Raw genomic sequence first — 20606 nt, 5'->3', positions numbered from 1 at the left:
TATACTTTTATTAATGATGCGTTCTGCATGTTTAATACGAGAGGCTGAATAATATATGGTAAAATCATCCATATATAGGTTGCTTTTAATTCCAATAGGTAGATTTTTATTAATATCATTAATTGCTAGGGTAAACAGTGTGCCACTAAGGACACTTCCCTGTGGAACACCATTTTCAAGTGGAAATGTTCTGGACAATACATCATCAATTCTCACTTGAAAACTGCGATTTGTTAAAAAGTTTTGGATGAACCTAGGTAAATGTCCATGGATGTTGTTATTTTGTAAAGTTTTTAATATAGGGTACCTCCATGTAGTATCATAAGCCTTTTCAATGTCAAAAAAGACTGCTACAGTTATTTGTTTTCGCTCAAATCCTCTACATATATGGTCTTCGAGGTTAGAGAGAGAATCTAACGTAGATCTGTTGCACTGTGACCCGAATTGAGTGGGAGTCAAGATTCTATTTTCTCGAATGTGCCATGTTAATCGAGCATTTATCATTTTTTCTAGTAATTTGCATAAGCAACTTGTTAAACTGGTCTGTAGTTATTTGCATTACTTGGATCTTTTCCAGGTTTGGGGATAGGAATTATTATTGCTTTATGCCATTCATTAGGAAATAAATTTCTAAGCCATAAATGATTATAAAATTGCAACAAGTATGTCTTCACCAGAGGTGCTAAGTGGCAGATCATCTCAAAACAAATATTGTCACCTCCAGGAGCAGATTTATTGCTGTTCGTGAGAGCATATTCCAACTCTTCCATTTTAAATTTTCTATTATAATATATATCTTCTATTGTTTCGAAATTTATTGTTATTAGGTACTTTATTACTTTTCTTTGTGCGGAAGTGGTCATCTAAATTTCTATCACTACTTACATTAGCTACATTTTCTCCTATTATATTACTTATTTCTTTTGGATCAAGTATTCTTTTTCCATCTTTTAATATGGCATGTCTGGGTGATTTCACATGGGTACCATTTATTTTCCTGAATTTTTCCAATATTTTTTGTATGGGAGTATTATTAGAGAGATCTGATACATATTTCATCCATGAAATTATTCTTCCTTGAATTACTTCCTTTTTAAATTTTGCAGATATTTTGTTGTATCAATGAATCAATTTCTAGCAACAATATAGTAATTTTTTCTATTCAAATTATCCAATCGTCTCCGTATTTAGTGTTTTACATTTATTAATCCTGTTAGCTTATTGGACCACCATGGAACTTTGTGTTTTGTTGGATGGGGTTTTGAGTTTGGTATTGCTTTATCAGCAGCATTTTTGATGAATTTAACAAGAAACTTATTAGTTTCATTATCGTCTTTTAGATATTCAAATGGTGGTATACTTCTAGTATGCATTTCATATCGCTCCCAATCTGCTTTATAAATGTTATATTGAGGAACATATTTTGCTGGATTATTTTGTAAAAAGGAAATTAATATTGAGAAATGGTCACTGGTGTACAAGTCATCAATTGTGTTCCAATCTAATCTGTCAACTATACTTGTTGAACATAGAGTTAAGTCTACAGAGGAAAATGTTCCATGTGTTTTTGAATAATATGTGCCAACTTCATCATCATTTATACAAGACATGTCACTTGAATCTATAAGTTCTTCTACTTTACTTCCTGCTCTATTTGAGTTTGAACAGTTACAATCCCATATTGGGTTGTGAGCATTAAAATCCCCTAATATTAATATTGGTTCTTTGGCATTTTTAATTAATTCTCTAAGTTTATCAATATCGTAATTTTTATTTGGTTGGTTGTATACATTATAAATTATATAATTATCGTTTTTAATTCGAATTTTAATACCCGATATTTGGAGGTTCAGCAATGTTTACAGGTACTTTGTCATAACATACTTTGTTTAAAAAATATCCACAATTATATATAAAAAATATATTTCTATGAGAGGTACTTATCTGCTGAGAGTAGCAGATTCGCCTTGGATCGCTGCAATGGTGTGTATCTATTGGCGCCCTTAATTCGACATCATCGCCTGCTTTTGAGTTTTCAACCCCTTATACTACTGTCACGCCCGTTTGATCTTTCTACCACTGCTGATACATGGATGTTTGTCTTCGAGGAGCAGCTGTGATCAAGTGTTTTTATCAAGTTCTCGATACCAATCTTGTTCCTTATTTGGAGGATTCAAACACCTGTCAATCTGCGATGGACACATTACGAACACGGGAGAGGATATCAGCCTTGGACAGCCTTTAAAGGATCTTCAGATTTATCACCTGGTCTCTCATATTTATTACTGCAACTGCAGCGCCGTTAATAAAACTTTACGAAGAGTTAAGTATTGGTATTAATAACTGTCCTCCATTTTTAGAGCTGCAATTAACAGCATTCCACTACAACGGAGCATCAAGTTTACGCTGAAGTGACCTGAAACTTACCTCGGTCCAATATTATTTAATTTTTTTCTCTCTCTTTTGCAAATAAATATTTATATATCCTTTTTCATATCATACTCCCTCGTTGTCCTTTGCCATCATTGTTTATAAATTATAACTGGTAGTTAAAGGTACTTAAGGTTGTGCAAAATACTATTGTTTTTTTATGTAACGGCTTTACGCAAATTATAAGGAGCCTGCTTTAACATAAAACGTTAACGTTATTAATTAAGTCGTGACATAAATCTTTTTATTCTATTTGAATTTTTTTATATATAATTGTGGATATTTTTTAAACAATTTGTTTTCACGAAACTGTGAATTTCTTAACATAACATACTTTGTTATGTACATATATGGCTGTACAGTGATGCTCATATCTCATGCGACATGTTTCCATAGGATTTCGTTCAAAATTCACTAACTGGCAACCTAACATACTCTATATCTATTTATTATTTCAATGCGGAAACGCGATTATTGAATACAATGAGGTCATAATATGCTTCTTAAGAGTGAAATCTGTCATATATTTCAAAACTGTAAGAAAATGTTACGTGTAGCAAATTTCAGAAAATTCTCTTCAAAACATTTTCAAAACTTTCGTTCACACATCGCCGAAGCATTTGACCAAAATTCAAATGTTAAATAAAAAAATGAAAAAAAATTGTCATAGCATTAACAATGTTTCAAAAGCAAGCATAAAATTTTAACTAGTCTTATTTGACTGCTTTTACACCTCAGTGCTGAAAAAAATGTAAAAATGTATACACAAAAGTAGAATGCGCCCACCGATATCAACGTGTGAGGAAGCGTGTGTGATGGATCATTATGTAGGTGCAACAACAACCACCCAGTGTAACATAAGTAGGTCTACACTGACTAGCGACAATGAAATTATCTTGAAAACATTTACTTCATATGTTTTAGAAGAATATTATGATTTTCATACATAATTATTTGTTATAATTCTTAAATTTTTCAAAAATGATGGCATACTTGCAAATATTCGCATATGCAAGTATTCTTTTGTCAAAGCCAAGATATTGTTCCTAGGCCTAGGTGTTAGATTTCTTTACTTTACACTTAACAGTCGCATCTCTTTATTAACAATTTCTGGCCAGAAAGCAAATGAGGTTATCTACACATTCTTGCACTTCAAGTTACCTTATGAAAGAATAAATTATACACCAAAAGCGAGCAGAAGGAATTTTAAGAAAATAATATTTTAAACCAGTTGAAAAACGAGTGTCCCATACGTCTTGACAGCTAATAATTACTTATATTTCGATTAATAGCCATCTTCTCCATATAATCAAAATCAGCAGCATCTTTTATTACTCAAAGAACAGGTAATCTTTGCAAATAAAAACATTAGTAACAGATTACATTTCAGAAGACTTAGAATATCTTTTAGGCCTATAAATCATTTTGCACCATACAGTCTAAAACTTCAACATTCAAAGAAAACTGGTTGTAATTCATATTCTATCGTATTCATCAAAGAACAGGTAATCTCTACAAATAAATTCATTAGTAACAGATTTGGCTACATCTCAGAAGGCATAGATTATTTCTTTAGGCCTATGAAACATTTTGCAACATACAGGCAGCTTAAACACAGCATAAACTTCAACATCCACAGAAAACTGGTTGTAATTCATATTCCTACTTTGAAAATGTTGTCATGACTGCTGAGCTTATTAGGTCTACTGTCATAATGCTGCAGACGTACTAGTTATATTGACCAGTCCGAGGAGCACGTTAAGTGCGCTTTCATTGATGGCACCGCTAACCTTATCACACCGCACTTTGAACTAAGCAACGTAACAAAAAAATCAGTTCAAATCACACAGATTACGAATCATTCAAATGCATAAAAGGGATCATATTTATATAACCATAAGGAAAATAGGGCTAGCTGTGAATTCGCAAACTTGTCGACATGTATGACATTAGAAAAAAAAATTAACACTACTTGGCAACGTCACGTTGAGTCTGAGAATCTGGACGATACAAAAAGAATCATGTCGCATGAGATTTGAGCCCCACTGTACCTAAATTTCCTTCTTCTTCCTGTGATGTTGATATTAAGGTATATTTACCTATTGTTGGTATTGTATTATTGACATGTAAATATACTATCATTGGTTCATATTCCTTTAATAACCTTTGTACTTCTCCCAGGTGTAATCTGGTCTGTAGACCATTATGTTCCATTGTATAATATAAATATTCAAAATATTATGTTATATCGGTCGTGTTTTGTTTTCTTCTTTTTTTTGTATTATAGTCAACTTGAATTTTTTCAAAAATTTTATTTACCACATTCAGTTGTTTATCTTCATAATATTTTAAGAGCTCAATACACATACATCCTTATTCTTGGGTGTTTAAATCGGTAGCCTTTCTTTTTATATTTCATAAAATTACTGATGATGTTTGTTAAGTAATCTTTTGTTATATTTTTGTTACTATTGCACAATGCAATGAAGCAATCATTGCAGCCACTTGTGTTATGTATAGCTACTGCTTATTTGTTCTTGTTGTACCGATTATTGGTGATGGAGTAATCACTTCACCCTTGACATAGTCACCATCATCCATGGTATGGTTCTCCCCCACTTCTTTGGTGCTTTGGATCTCTGTATCTATAGGTTTTATTATTATTTTAGGAGATAAATGTATGTTCTCATTTTGCTTTTGTTCTTTCTTCATATCTTTGATTTTTGGTTTGACCGATGTTTCTCTAATTATAGTTGGTTTCTTTGTTTTGGGTGGTGTTCTCTCTAAAGTTTTTTTTTTTTTTTTTTTTTTTTTAAATTTCCGGTACATCACAACTTCCTCCTTCCACCTCTGGGGTAGTATCTTCTTGTGCTTCTATATGCATTAACACTTCAAATGAATTTGATAGAATATTATCCAATTCATTTGCACCTATTTCCTGATTCTTTACTATCTTAGTTTTTGACTGTATATTACTGACTTCTTCTTGAGACCTACTTTGCTGCATCTTGTTACTTCTATCTGTATGTTTTTTTTGTTTCATTATTGGTTCCTGTTATAGAATACATATGCTTCTTAGCAGGATTTTGAATTCCTCTCACTTTCAATTTTAATTTAGCCTCTGTTATAGACATGCTTGTTCTTTCTTTTAACATGTTTAATTCAGTGTTGTATATGTAATACATGCATTCTTTGGATCTTGCATGATGATTCTGCTCACAGTTTACACACTTAGGTTCACCGCACTTCCATTGTGTGGTGTGTTCTGTAGATCCACAGTAAGCACATACAGGTTCATTCCTGCAATTCTGACACTATAGTGGTTTTGGAATATAGGGTCTTAACTCTCTATTTTGGCCTAAAATTTTTATTTTTTTGAGGTAGATCTGAACCCTCAAATTTTATTTTTGTTATTTTTACTACTTGTTTACTGCCTCTTTTACTTGTCATATCATACACCTCGCAATCCTCAACCTTGGGTATCTCTTTTTGAGAGAGTCTAAAAGCATTTTCCTGTTAATTGGTTCGTCATTATTGTCAGGAAGTACAATGGTACCCTGAATGCTGTTCATATTATCATGCTTTTCCACTTTTACATTAATGGTATCTATAATTTTTAGAGACAAACAGTCTTCTGACTGGCTTTTTGTTGTGGCTTCTATAAGCCAAGTCTTCTCTTTTATTTTTCTGAACGACATTCCTGCCGTTGGATGTCTATTAAGTAAAAAATTTTCTAATTTCAAGACTGAAATATTTTGTTCAGCTTCTATAGTTAGAAACTTTCACCAACTTCCACTCCCAAAGAGGGAGTCAAAGTGAGTCAAGGTTGGGTCATGACGGTACTGAGGTTTCCTAGGTTTAGTATATGGTATTAACGTTTTAATACCAACCTGGTATTTGTGAGTTGAGCATCCTTTACAATGGTCCAAATCTGTGGCAGAAGTCGTGGGGATATTTTTTTAATTTTCCATATAATAAAAAGTGTAAATTTCGTCCAGGATGAGGTCCCTCTCACTAGGAAGGTCCAACTGGGGGAGGAGCAATACTGTTACAGAGTGCTAACTCCCCTGGATATACGCCATACCCACAATGCCTTAAGGGTCATCAGTCCCATGAGTTCGAACCCAGCCCTGCGGGCATGGCTTGACAAAAAATTTCCCCTCGCTCAACCACATCAGGTACTCTAGTTTTACGGGTGGAGTGGCATGCCGTCCAACTCCACCTTCCATCAAGCAAGTTAAAAGAGTGGTCAATTCAATACTCCAAAACCACGCAAAGGTCGTCTACGAAAGAAGAAGGAGGGAAGGGGGAAAATTTAGAGGAGGAGGAGTAAAGGAGTTAAAGGTCCCAATGTTCAGTTGGATCCACAGCAGAGAGCGTAAGGATAAAGGGGCGTACTTTCTCTACAGTGGATCCCTAAGCCCCCCACCTCGTCAAGGAGTTGGGATCAGGGGGCATGCTCTCCAAATTGCCTATGTAATGCTCCTCCCTCCCTCCTCCTATTCATATGTACATAATAGAGTGGATGCAATTACAACCTCCTGGCTGGATCACTGCATCACATCTCCACAACTACATGATTCTATTATAACTTGCAATATTCGCTGCGATCTTGCAATGGGCTAAGATCACATCCCATTACAGGTGTCATTCAGTACCCCATCCCTCCCTACTGTGAACCCCCTAACTGACCGCCCACTAGCGGTAAACTGGGATTTTACAAACCAACAGAAAACCAGATACTTTAGGGCGACCACGGAAACCAGGTTGCAGTCAATAGTTCAACCAGCAGACACCTTACTTTGTACTGACACAAATTGTAGAAATGACCATCACAGGAGGGATCTGAATGAATTCTATTCCAGCATAATCTCCGCTATGCTCGCTTCAGGCAGGGCTGCCTATAGATTTCGTCAAGGTAATTCTCATAATATACATGGATGGAATGACTTGGTTAAAGACATGTATACATACTCACGAGAAATGTTTTTACTGTGAGCGCAGTTCAAACTTGTTCTTAAGCACTGCAGATTAAATGAAAAACAACTAAGAGCCGATGCAATGTCTAGAAACTTAGAATCTGGTGATTATCCTCGTCTTTGGAAAGATATCCAGTCCTTAAATCTCAAAACTAAAAAGCTATCACAGAGAGCAGGGGAAGCGGTCGGAGACGAGGTTACCGCAAATATGTGGGGCGATCACTGCAACAATTTCCTGAATTGCATAAATGATCAAGATTCCCGAAGGGATGTAGATAACCTCCTTACTGACAACATTCAATTTCATTTTGCAGACTGTATTACGCCAGGTAACATCAGCAATGCCAGAAACAGCCTACCTAATAATAAGTCACCCGGCTGTGATGGTCTTCCTGCAGAGGCTTTCAAATTCTGCCATCCGATAATTTACATTTTGCTAGCTGCCCTATTCAATGTGTGCATAATTCACCAGTTTCTTCCAGACTCCCTATTCTTAGTTTACTTGATACCATTAATCAAAAACAAGCTAAAGGATGCAGCTAACCCTGGCAACTACCAGCTGATTGCAATCACAATTATCACATCAAAGATACTTTAATCAGTTCTTCTAGTGAGACTACTCCCCTTTCTGCACACCACCGACAACCAGTTCGGGTTTAAAGCAAACCACTCAACCGACACCTGCATCTACATACTGAAAGAATTGCTGAACTGCTACCTATCATCATTCTCTCCTGTTTTCCTTTGTTTTGTGGATGTGAGAAAAGCATTTGACAGAGTAAACCTGAAGCTGAATAAAAGAGGCACACCCCTATATCTAATTGGCATTTTACATTGCTGGTTCTCCACACAACAGTTCTGTGTCAAATGGGGTAATGTATTATCGTACACCTTCGGCTCCCTAAAGGGGCTTCGGCAAGGGGGCATTCTCTCTCCATACTTGTTTAATGCATACACAGCTGCCTTGAATGTCAAATTGAACTCACTCCCAATCGGATGCACTCTCAATGAAACAACTATAAACAACCTCTGTTATGCTGATGATATGGTTCTGATTTCCCCATCAGCGCAAGGTCTCCAACGACTCATCGACACTTGTCGCCAATTTGCATAGGATTTTGATATAATTTACAATAAAACCAAGACCCAGTGCATGTACTAGCTATAGCACATTTTAATTTGAATTGTCATACCAATTGGACTAATATCCTATGGACAAATTCGTTTGTTAGCCCAGGCCACTGTTTTAAAATGGCTTTTGGTTACTTAATTATGTCTACGTTATTGTTTGCACCCCATCCTAGGCTTATTGGGGCTAAACTAACACTTACTACACCAACAGTGTGATGTTTCTTAAATTGTTCTCTCTCAGCCCAGTACACAGCACTGCCTATGCCAGATTGTTCTAGCTAATATATAAAGGCTATATAAAAACAGAGTTACATGTAAATTCATAGTTAGGATAACAACTTTTGTCTAACAGATTGTTTATACCTAGCGCTAGGCTATTTGGTCTCCTATATAAAACAGTAACTTTCTAATATGAAACTCGCTGATGTGAAATTATATAGCTGGCCTATAACCTAGTATAGGTAATACATGCCTTCCTGATAGGCTACTACCTCATAGTCCAGTTAGTCTATGTACTGTTTTTGTTCTACATAAAACAGTAAATTACTAATGTGAAACTTTATAGTTAGCCTATGACCTAATATAGGTTATTGTCTATAAAAAAAAATCTGTTTTTTTTCCATCTGTCCATCCGCCTGTGGTGTTTGCGCATGGTAACACTGCGCCCCGGGCTTTAAATAATATACTATTTCGAATATTAACAGTGTGACTTGCATACAGTAAATTATTAAAACACTTTTCAGTTGCAAATATACACCCAGATACCTTTTATTTACCTAAAACTTACACATAGCAAAAATATTTAAAGCCCGGACGCAGTGTTACCATGCGAAAACATCACAGGCGGATGGACAGATGGAAAAAAACAGTATAGTCCCGATTAACAGTTTTTGGTCTACTAAAGCTAGGCTAGCCTATCACCTAGCCTAGGTTATTGTTGAAATCTATTAACTTCCTTTCAAGGGTATGCACATGATAGCCTACAGTATTAAGACAATGCTTAAATACACAGGTTATATAAATAGAGAAAATTACTGTAGCCTTTTATCTAATCGTAAGGTCTTTTGTGTAAACTTTGGCTACTGCCTAGGCCTACAGCCTACTAACTTCTGATTCTACAAACTGCTAATGATCGCCGATTATATGAAGTGCCGACGTGTACTGACGAAAAAGCCTGTTTACGGCTTTACACACACATTAAATCATTGTTCCACGGTCTAAACTAAAATATTTTTAGATGGAACTTGAAATTATATACTCAACTTTTAAGTTGGAAGATTGCATGAACTTCGATGATGAAATCAATAAACGAAGAACGAAACTCTTTAAGATAACGCTCCTAAATCGCTGGTGCTGACGAGCACTGGCAAAAAACGAGGTTTAAGGTTTTCACACTAAAATCATTGTTCCACATTATAAGCTAACAAAATTTTCAACTGAAACTTAAAATTGTACACTTAGCTTTCAACTTATTTTCCATGAACCTCGATAATGTCATTAATAGGAAGGTGAAGAACGAAATTCCTGACCTAGCCTAAGGACCATAAATCGTAAAAAGCGTCGACCAGAAAGGGAAGGCCCGGAATGGCATCTTGGCCGGATTTTGGTCGTATGTACAGTGGGGCTCAAATCTCATGCGACATGATTCTTTTTGTATCGTCCAGATTCTCAGACTCAACGTGACGTTGCCAAGTAGTGTTAAACTTTTTTTTTCTAATGTCATACATGTCAACAAGTTTGCGAATTTACAGCTAGCCCTATTTTCCTTATGGTTATATAAATATGATCCCTTTTATGCATTTGTATGATTCGTAATCTGTGTGATATGAACTGATTTTTTTTACGTTGCTTAGTTCAAAGTGCGGTGTGATAAGGTTAGCGGTGCCATCAATGAAAGCACACTTAACATGCTCCTCGGACTGGTCAACATAGCTAGTACGTCTGCAGCATTATGACAGTAGACCTAATAAGCTCAACAGTCATGACAACCTTTTCAAAGTAGGAATATGAATTACAACCAGTTTTCTTTGAATGTTGAAGTTTATGCTGTGTTTAAGCTGCCTGTATGTTGCAAAATGTTTCATAGGCCTAAAGAAATAATCTATGCCTTCTGAGATGTAGCCTAATCTGTTACTAATGAATTTATTTGTAGAGATTACCTGTTCTTTGATGAATACGATAGAATATGAATTACAACCAGTTTTCTTTGAATGTTGAAGTTTTAGACTGCGTTTAAGCTGGCTGTATGTAGCAAAATGATTTATAGGCCTAAAATATATTCTAAGTCTTCTGAAATGTAATCTGTTACTAATGTTTTTAATTGCAAAGATTACCTGTTCTTTGAGGAATAAAAGATGCTGCTGATTTTGATTATATGGAGAAGATTGCTATTAATCGAAATATCATAAGTATTAACTATCAAGACGTATGGAACATTTGTTTTTCAACTGGTTTAAAATATTATTTTCTTAAAATTCCTTCTGCTCGCTTTTCGTGTATAATTTATTCTTTCATAAGGTAACTTGAAGTGTAGATAACCTCATTTGCTTTCTGGCCAGAAATTGTTAATAAAGAGATGCGACTGTTAAGTGTAAAGTAAAGAAATCTAACACCTAGGCCTAGGAACAATATCTTGGCTTTGACAAAAGAATACTTGCATATGCGAATATTTGCAAGTATGCCATCATTTTTGAAATATTTAAGAATTATAACAAATAATTGTGTATGAAAATCATAATATTCTTCTAAAACATATAAAGTAAATGTTTTCAAGATAATTTCATTGTCGCTAGTCAGTGTAGACCTACTAATATTACACTGGGTGGTTGTTGTTGCACCGACACTAATGATCCATCACACACGCTCCCCTCACACGTTGATATCGGTGGGCGCAATTCCTACTTTGTATATACATTTTCTTTTACATTTTTTTCAGCACTGAGGTGTAAAAGCAGTCAAATAAGACTAGTTAAAATTTTATGCGTGCTTTTGAAACATTGTTAATGCTATGACACTTTTTTTCGTTTTTTTATTTAACATTTGAATTGATGCTTGATGATAACTTCATTTTGGTCAAATGCTTCAGCAATGTGTGAACGAAGGTTTTGAAAATGTTTCGAGAGAGATTTTTCTGGAATTTGCTACACATGACATTTTCTTACAGTTTTGAAATATATGACAGATTTCACTCTTATGAAGCATATTATGACCTTATTGTATTCAATAATCGCGTTTCCGGATTGAAATAATAAATAAATATAGAGCATGTTAGGTTACCAGTTAGTGAATTTTGAACGAAATCCTATGGAAACATGTCGCATGAGATTTGAGCATCACTGTACGTAAACAATATGACAGTGCATATGCGCATAACCACTTCTTGCAGCTTTGACATAGTAGGAAAACTGGGTACGTATTAGCGTTCGCTGAGGATAATAAAAAGTGCCCTATTAACTCGAATCCATTTATACCCTTTCCCGTGTTATAATGTTTATCATTACGACATACCTGGCCATAAGACCAGTCAAGAGAATTCTTTGACATTAAGTCTGGTCACCATGGAGCTCTGGATAGACCATGGAAAAGGTACTTTTTGAGGATGAGACAGCGTCTACGCTATCAAAAAAATCGGGAACAAATTCCTGGCATATTATTGTAAAATATTTTCGGCATCCTTGGATGTGAAATTCTGACTAAACTTACTCTTCCTACCTGGCTGGAGCAAGACTGAAGGCAGCTCTACATACTCACACTCTTATAAGGCAATCTGAAGAGTTGCCAATAGTGATGTATGGAACAAGGAACATTTTTCTCGCAAAATTCGTTCAAACTGTATGGTGTCAAATCTTGATCGTATATACACGATACCCATCCACTGCCTTGGGGTTATTTGTGATCATATATATACAATACCTGGACTGTGAGGGTAATTCGTAAACCTCTCCATAACGGAGGGATCTCATCTGTGGATTTCCGCCTTTGATTGTGCCTGCATTCACGAGGATACTTCATTCTTCGCCTGTACTTTGACTATTACACGGGAATTATCCCCTGTTAACTTGCCGTTCTAATCTTCTTGTTGTTTTTAATGTAAATACATGTAATTTAAAGTGACCTTAAATTGTTTATCTACAACCATTCCTTGATGAGTAGAGACCTAAGGTCAGAAAAGAACTTTTGTTTTGCATTTTTCCTGCCCAAAAGCAGTCAGATCCCATGATTTTCATCTGGCAAGTAAGTAGTTATCCATTTGAGTACAACAAGCCCAAAAATTTTTCATTTTCCCAGGTAAATCTGTAAAATTGGTGAGTCTTGGAAGGACCCTCGGTATTTGCGGACTCACGTATTCACACTGATTTCTCTATGGACCTTATATACCCATTATTTGCATATTTTTCTATGCAAAATATCCACTTATTACCAAATTCTCATATCAATTTCATGATTACATGCACTTTTGTGATAAAACTTAAAAAAATCAGGTACTATAACAATTTTTAATGGGTTTTTCTCGAGTTCAAACTGACAAAATAGGCAGTTTTAAGCATTTTTATTATAGGGGTTTTCAGTATTCATGGATTCTAGCTATTCATTCACGGGGGTGTCTGGTACGCATCCCCACGAATACGGGGAGGTCCACTGTATACACACAGACAAATACACATACATATATAAATTAGATATAAGCTGATCGTGACAGTTCAGAACAAAGCCTTTTCCAAAGATATTGAAAAATTCCACAAGCAGTTGAAAGTGATTGTGTGTGTCCCTCTAAAGATTTAACTGTGAAAAAGTAGTTAAACAACTCCTCAAAAAAACGTTGGTTGTTTGCAGCGGGCGTTTGAGTGCCCTGATTGGGTTTTGAAGAGGGGAAAGTCGAACAGCACACAAAGGGCACAGAGTTGTTCTGTGGATAGACTTGTTTTAAACTGTCACAATGGATTCTCCATTAAAGTGTTATGGAGGAGTTATGAGAGTTTCATTTGACAACGTCCCAGAGAGAGAGAGACAGGGTAATTGGTGGTTGGATGGTTGACTATTGAATTGGCTGTTGCTGAGTTCTGGGTTGTCTGCTGGTGCTGTTAAGAGTTGTTAAGAGTTCTGTGTTTTGGAGGCAGTTTTTAGTCAGAATCGGTGATAATCAGTAGTGTCTGCAGCAGTCTATTGAAGGCATTGAAAGTCAGTTAAGTTTTGTGTTTTATTGATTTGTTGTTTAGTTGTTGTTAAGTTGTTGTTTGCTTGGTTGTTGTGTCTGTGCTGTTGGATTTGTTGTGCTTGTGAGTTTCTGTCGAGTTGTTGTGGTTGTGGTTCTTGGTTGTTGTTGTTGGTGTCTCAGTGACCTTGACCGGCAGACAGCACAGCATAGCCCAAAGTATCTGGAGTTGGGTGAGTACATGTGTTTGTGTTTTTTGTTCTGTGTGTAGCTATAGGTCAATTGTCCTGCGTGTTAAGTGGAAAGTGTGACCGAGGGCGAGTTTGGCAGCTGGATTGGTTAAGTTTATGTGGGGGGGGATTTGCCCGCTTGCTTTTAAGCTTGTGATCCCACCACATTATTTTTTTGGTGCCCGAACAGGGACTGTTGGTGTGGCAGCTGCAGGATGATTGGGGTAGTGAGTTGTGTGATTGGTGGAGAAAGTGAGGATGGAAGGGCTGAAGGAGATGGAGAGGCTGAAGGAGGAGTTGCGACTGGCAAGGGAAGCTAAGGAAAGGTTGGAAGTGGAGAATGAGAGGTTGAGGGTAGTGTGTGAGGAGCTGAAGAGCGAGTTCGAGGAAATGAGAGGAATGCTAAGTAGTGCGAAAGTGGAAATGAAAGAAGAGTTTAAAGGAGCAGAAGAGAGAATGGTTGAGAAAATGGACGAAAAATTCAGGGTAATGATGAATCCAGTGCAAGAGATGATGCAGGAAATGAAGGGATTCATGGGAGAGGGAGCAATAGGAGGTAGGCCTACTGGCTCTTGTGATGGGCCAGGAGTGATTAAGAAAGTGAAAGAACAGGTGGAAGAGAGTACGAGTGGCGAAGGTGATTTGGTTGTGATAGGTAAGGGAAAGGAGGGGAAGACACAGGATAAGGGTAAACCTGAGGACAAGAATAAAAAGGGGGATGAGGAAAAGACGACGACTAAGGGAAAGGAGGTTAGTAATGGTAATGGACAGGATGAGACTAGGACTGAATACATTGGGGAAAGGGCTGAGAGTTATTTGGATAGTGGTGAGTGGAAACACATGGGTAGAAAGGAGGGGGGTAAGAAGAGTGTAGTCAAGAGTATGGACATGAGTGTGGAAATGGATTCGCTGTATTCGGAAGAGGGAAAGAAGGGTCAGAATGTGAGTAGCAAAAGTGAACAGGAAGTACGAAAGGCTGTGTATATGAGAGAGGTACCCTGATGTGCACAATACGAGGAACATGGTAGTAGGAACATAGGGGACGTTTTCAAGGAATATAAAAAGTATTGTGAGGCTAAGTATGGGGATAACAAGAGAGTCTGGGCAAGAGAATTAGGTAACTTCTTGACGGGATTTTTGTTGAGTATGTATGGGGTAATGATGAGTGTAGGGAATGTGCCGTATGAGTGTGTGAAAGCCAAGATTGTAGAACAGGCAAAGAGCATAAAGAGTAGTGTTAGATATAGGAGAAAGCAAGATTTTGAAGAGGCAAGAATGAATGTTGGCGAGTTTTTATCGATGTATGTGTGCAGGTTGGAAACATTAGCTAGGAAAAGTTTGGGGACAAAGGGATAAATGAGTGTAAGGAGTTAGTGCGAAAGTTGTTGGCGACTGTACCACAGAGCATATACGAGTTTATAAATCTGAAACGAAAGGAGAAAATGCGATGGATGAATGAAAGGTTGACGTGGAACGACATTTTAGAAATAGTAGAGAGTTATGAGTTAGATAGGTGTATGAAAGAGATTAGAAGTGTTAGTGTTAGGACTGAAGTAGCTGAGGTTATGCAAGAGTTTCAAAGCTATAGGGAGGCAGTTTTGGAAGGGCCGAGGTGAATGGCAGAGCGAGTGGTTGATACAAGCATTAGAGCAAGTTAGTTGTGAGTGAGAGCAGCAGTGTTACAGATGCGGTAAGTTAGAACACAGGAAGAATGAATGTTGGTTTGTTTGTTTGTATGGTGCTTTTACGTTGCATAGAACCAGTGGTTATTCAGCAACGGGACCAACGGCTTTACGTGACTTCCGAACCACGTCGAGAGTGAACTTCTATCACCAGAAATACACATCTCTCACTCCTCAATGGAATGGCCGAGAATCGAACCCGCGACCACCTAAGTGGGACGCTAATACCATACCAATCACGCCACCGAGGCGCTTAATGAATGTTGGTGGGCGTTAGGAGTGTGCTTCCGGTGTGGGCAAATGGGGCATTTAGTGAGCGAGTATAAGAAAGATAGGGATGTTAAATGTTATAGGTGTGGACAGGCAGGGCACATAGCTAGTGGATGTCGGGGTACATGTATGAATGTAGTTTGCGGTAATTGGGGAAAGAGTGGGCATTATGCTAGGATGCGTAGAGAGCCATGAGCGAAATGTGTCGAATGTGGAATGGAAGGTCATGTGGCGAGTGTAGGCGAAAGAGGATGATTCAGGCTGGGAATTCGGGAAACTAGGTGTTAAGGGGATTCAGTTGGGTGGGTCCTCTAGTATGTGACAGTATGTTCGGGAGAATGCAATGAGTGAGTGGTTGAGGGTGAATAAGTGTGAGGCGAGTGTCATTGAGAAATGGGTCTGGAAGATTGGCAGTTGGTGTTGTTTGAGTATGGAAGAAAGCGGAAGGAAAGGAAAGGGAATGAAAGGAAGAAACGTGAGCTGCATGATAGAGGGGTTAGTGAATGAAATTGTCAGGGTTTGGTGAAGTTTCACCAGGAAGGGAATCAGGTGGTAAGGATGTGGTTGGCAGGAGTGTAAATGAGGTAAGTGATTTGGTGGCAGAGTTATGAGAGATATTGGGACAAGAGTTGGAAGGGGTAGATGAGATAGTGAGTGAGATTTAGGAGGATAGTAGTGAGGGAGATGGTAATGGGAGTCTGACTGGAAGTAGTCTAGGAGAAGTGGATGGCGGTGTAACTGAAAGTGTGTATGAGGGCCCTCAAACATGATCCAGGGGGCCTGCGTCTGAGCATCTGTGGGTGTTGCGGAAGGCTATTTAGTGTGGGTGTTGTGAGTGTAAGGAGACGTTGTCAAATGTAATGGGGGAGGAAATATGGGAGTTCCATTTGACAACGTCCTAGAGAGAGAGAGAGAGAGAGAGGGTAATTGGTGGTTGGATGGTTGATGATTGAATTGGCTGTTGCAGAAATCTGGGTTGTCTGCTGGTGCTGTTAGAGTTGTGTGTTTTGGAGGCAGGTTTTAGTCAGAATCGGTGGTAGTCAGTAGTGTCGGCAGCAGTCTATTGAAGACATTGAAAGTCAGTTAAGTTTTGTGTTTTATTGATTTGTTGTTTGCTTGGGAGCTGTTGGATTTGTTGTGCTTGTGAGTTTCTGTTGAGTTGTGGTTCTTGGTTGTTGTTGGTGTCTCAGCGACCTTGACCAGCGGTCAGCACAGCATAGCCCAGAGTATCAGGAGTTGGGAGAGTACATGTGTTTGTGTTTTTTTCTGTGTAGGTATAGGTAAATTGTCCTGCGTGTAAAGAGGAAAGTGTGACTGCGGGTGAGTTTGGCAGCTGGATTGGTTAAGTTTATGTGGGGGGATTTGCCCGCTTGCTTTTAAGCTTTTGATCCCGCCACAGTGTCTGCTGTCCGCATTGCCATTTATTCAATACCTAGCCTAATTTAAGGGGGCCCTTCTATAGCTTAAATGAATATAGTGTAAGTTAAACCTGTCCCTCACTTGTCATTTAATGCATGACAAGCTAAGTCTTGACAATCATTTTTCTTCTCTATGTATATATGGCAAAGTTGTTAATAAATTAAGCCATTCAACACTGCATATAATGGAAACCTTTCCTAAGCATGTTCTCTCTGCTTCACCTAGGTAAGTCTTGAGAAGGAAAAGGTTAATCTATACGCTTGTTATTCAGCAGATATATTATTTCTTTCTAGGAGGCAAGTCTTCAATCATCTGAGGAGGCATCCTCATTTATGTATATATAGGATTTTCCTTCTTTTATCATTATACTGTATAATCTTCACTATCTACCAGAGAGAGAGAGAGAGAGAACGTACTTTATTATAGAGCTGTCAAAATTGATTAGCAAAGCAGCTTCATGTATGTCATCCTGCTTAATCCTTCTTTACCTAGTGATCAGACTGATCACTTGCTTCTGTGTATAGCATTCTCTTTAATACACAGAATTCTCTTTAAAGTGAAAATGACAAAAATATTTAGACTGTCATGATATTTTCTAGGTGAGAGTACCTCTCAGAGGCCACCAACAACTGGTTTGACTAGTGAGAATAATATGCTACTTTAACACTTTGCAGTGAAACGTCATTTTCCAATTTATGTGGAGGCTTGCTTGCTTCTTTCTTAATATCCTAGAACTGTGTACCTGTTTTTACAACATACTACAGGTGTCAACCGTGGTATCAGAAAAGAGCTGCAATGAGGCCTCAAAGGTCACTGTGGAATAAGTAAACATCAACCTAACGCATGATAATCTAGGTTGTTCTTACAAAATGTTCTCATACTGTTGAGAATTTTGTGGTGCAAACAGAACTTTGGAATTAATTTCCATGGCACAAAAAAGAAACTGAAATGCTTACAGCATTAACAAGTCAGGGCACTTTAAAGCTGAATGAAAGAAAGTCATGAAATAATACTTATATCTTTAATCTTGTACAGATTTCCTTCAACATATAAAATAATACAGTGTGATGCCTTCATACAAAACAGCATAAAATTATAATTATTACTTTCAATTCAGTATAAAACTTATCTATTCTTAGGAAAAGTAGAAAACAGAAAAAAGGAAAAACAAATGTGAGTTATGGGGACTATAGTGTTACAAATGGTATAATAATCACCAATACTCTTGCCAGAGAAAGATAAAGAAAATATGACTCTTCAGACTTACTTCAACTATTACATGTCATAATGGGTAAGGATAGCCAACTATGGACAAAATAAAATAACACTAAAGACAAGGCTTAGATAATGTTTATGGGCTTGCAAAAATTCATTCTTGGTAGGATGGAAAAATAAAAGATAGTCACCAGATATGAAAAAATATTGCCATAACCAATTTTCTTAACAAAATAACTGAATAGGATTCGTACTGCAGTTTAACATTATCACAAATTAAAATAATTTCAATGTCTCCATATAATATTACTAGTTTTCTATATATATATGACAAAAAAATTTAGAAAAGTGCTCAGCTCTCTCCTTGAAAAATAAAGTCTTACTACTTTGATATCCTAGCAAACAAATGAACATCATATAAAAAAAAGTGGTGTTTCCAAAATACTAGACCGAAGACTAAGAAAAATGATCAGAGATAATACATAAAACAAAAATACAGGACCACCTTGACATACTTGCTGTAAGGCATTACTACTATTATCGTGGGCATAAATATTCAAAGCTGGGTAACAGCAAAATAAACTACAACATTTTATGAAGAAAACCACAATCATAAAAAATAATGCCACACAGTATTTTTTATCAACGATAAAACTTGAATAACCCAAAAATTGATCTCAAATTTCTCTCATCATACAGCATGACACCAAACACATTGCTTGATATGCTTTATCCTTATTTGTTCCATGCAGTTTAATGGCAACTATTGAAATACATTTTCAATATTAGCTTCCAACCAATCAGAGCCAGAGTAATGGCCAAATAACCTGCTCCAATTCTGTATATCATCAATGATGAACAAAGAAAATCTTCACGATTTGCATTACTAGAACTTTTATAAGACTTCACCTTCCTACACATTACAATGCAGACGAGCAGTTGTTTTTGTATCGAAATAATTGGTGACTGGAGCTTTGTCCTGAGAGTGAAGTGAACTTTAATTACAATCAAATGTTGCTATTCCAATAAATTATCACAAATGTAATCACTGGTGCCATCACAGCATAATTCAATAGATTACTTACTAAATTCCTGGTACGAGAGAGAGCACAAAACCATATTTGAATTAAAATGAGGACAAACAACTAGGGTAAAGAAACTGGGGCACTAAATTTAACGAAGTCATGACCTTAATAAAGCAACATTCAGAAAACCACTACGCTTGCAATAGCAACACTTATACACACATTTAATATGTATCAAAGTTATGTTGCATGTATTAATATTATTAGCAGAAGTTTAGATCCTTCTAATCAGTTAAAATAAAAATGATAACATGTATAGATTCTTTTACATAATTTCTGATACAGTATATGAAGATGATGATGATGCTAATAATGAAGGCAGCCCAAACAGCATTACAAAACCCCACACACAATGACTATACAATGAAAATAGAAAATATATTCTGATATCAAATCAAACCCAATCATAAAAGAAAAAGGCATAGTACTACATTCAGACAATAATAACCCAATTTGTTCCTCTGATTCATCTCTGCCTTTCAATGGCTCTGTTACTACATATCCTCTCTTTCTAAAAGATTCCTGAAATGAGAATTGACAGTCAAAACTATTAGCCTGCTGGTCTGAGAAAATATTACGAGTCATGCGTGGACTGACCAGAGTATTAGTAATCTTCCTTTGGAGCATCCAAGTCCCTGTAGCCAACCCTGCAATGAGAAAGAAATAAACAGCAAATATTACTATGTATATCCTGCAAAACCTACATTAAGAATAGAGGTAGGAGTAGTGGGAGACTGGTTATACTGTACAAAGAAAAAATAATAATTCAAAAGAGGATGTCAACCATAACCACTGCAATCATAATCATAGATTCCATGCCACAGACCCTCCTAAAAGTGAAGTGGAAGTTAATCTTTTTTTGTAGCTATTGGTCCAACAGGCTTATATGTTACAAAGAAAGTAATATTTCTACAACAGCCCATTAAAATACCAGTGAAAAACAAATAATGACAGCATGAACGATTTTTAATACTAAATTTTTCATTATAAGAAATATTATTTTCTTACGGCAA

The 20606-nt window shown here is 36.7% G+C and overlaps 1 protein-coding gene across 1 annotated transcript in view; it reads right to left on the bottom strand.

The window, feature by feature from the left end:
* Positions 1-18300: 18300 nt before the first annotated feature.
* Positions 18301-20606, bottom strand: part of LOC135201041 (serrate RNA effector molecule homolog) — a 162135-nt gene continuing 159829 nt past the window's right edge. Inside the window, 1 exon segment of the mRNA XM_064229888.1 lies at positions 18301-20240. Within this exon segment, the coding sequence (XP_064085958.1) occupies positions 20198-20240 (43 nt within the window). The 3' untranslated portion in view covers positions 18301-20197.

Source organism: Macrobrachium nipponense, chromosome 27, assembly GCF_015104395.2.
Source record: "Macrobrachium nipponense isolate FS-2020 chromosome 27, ASM1510439v2, whole genome shotgun sequence".
Taxonomy (NCBI): domain Eukaryota; kingdom Metazoa; phylum Arthropoda; class Malacostraca; order Decapoda; family Palaemonidae; genus Macrobrachium; species Macrobrachium nipponense.
Note: the sequence above shows the minus strand (reverse complement) of the source record. Positions and strands in the feature narration are given on the sequence as shown.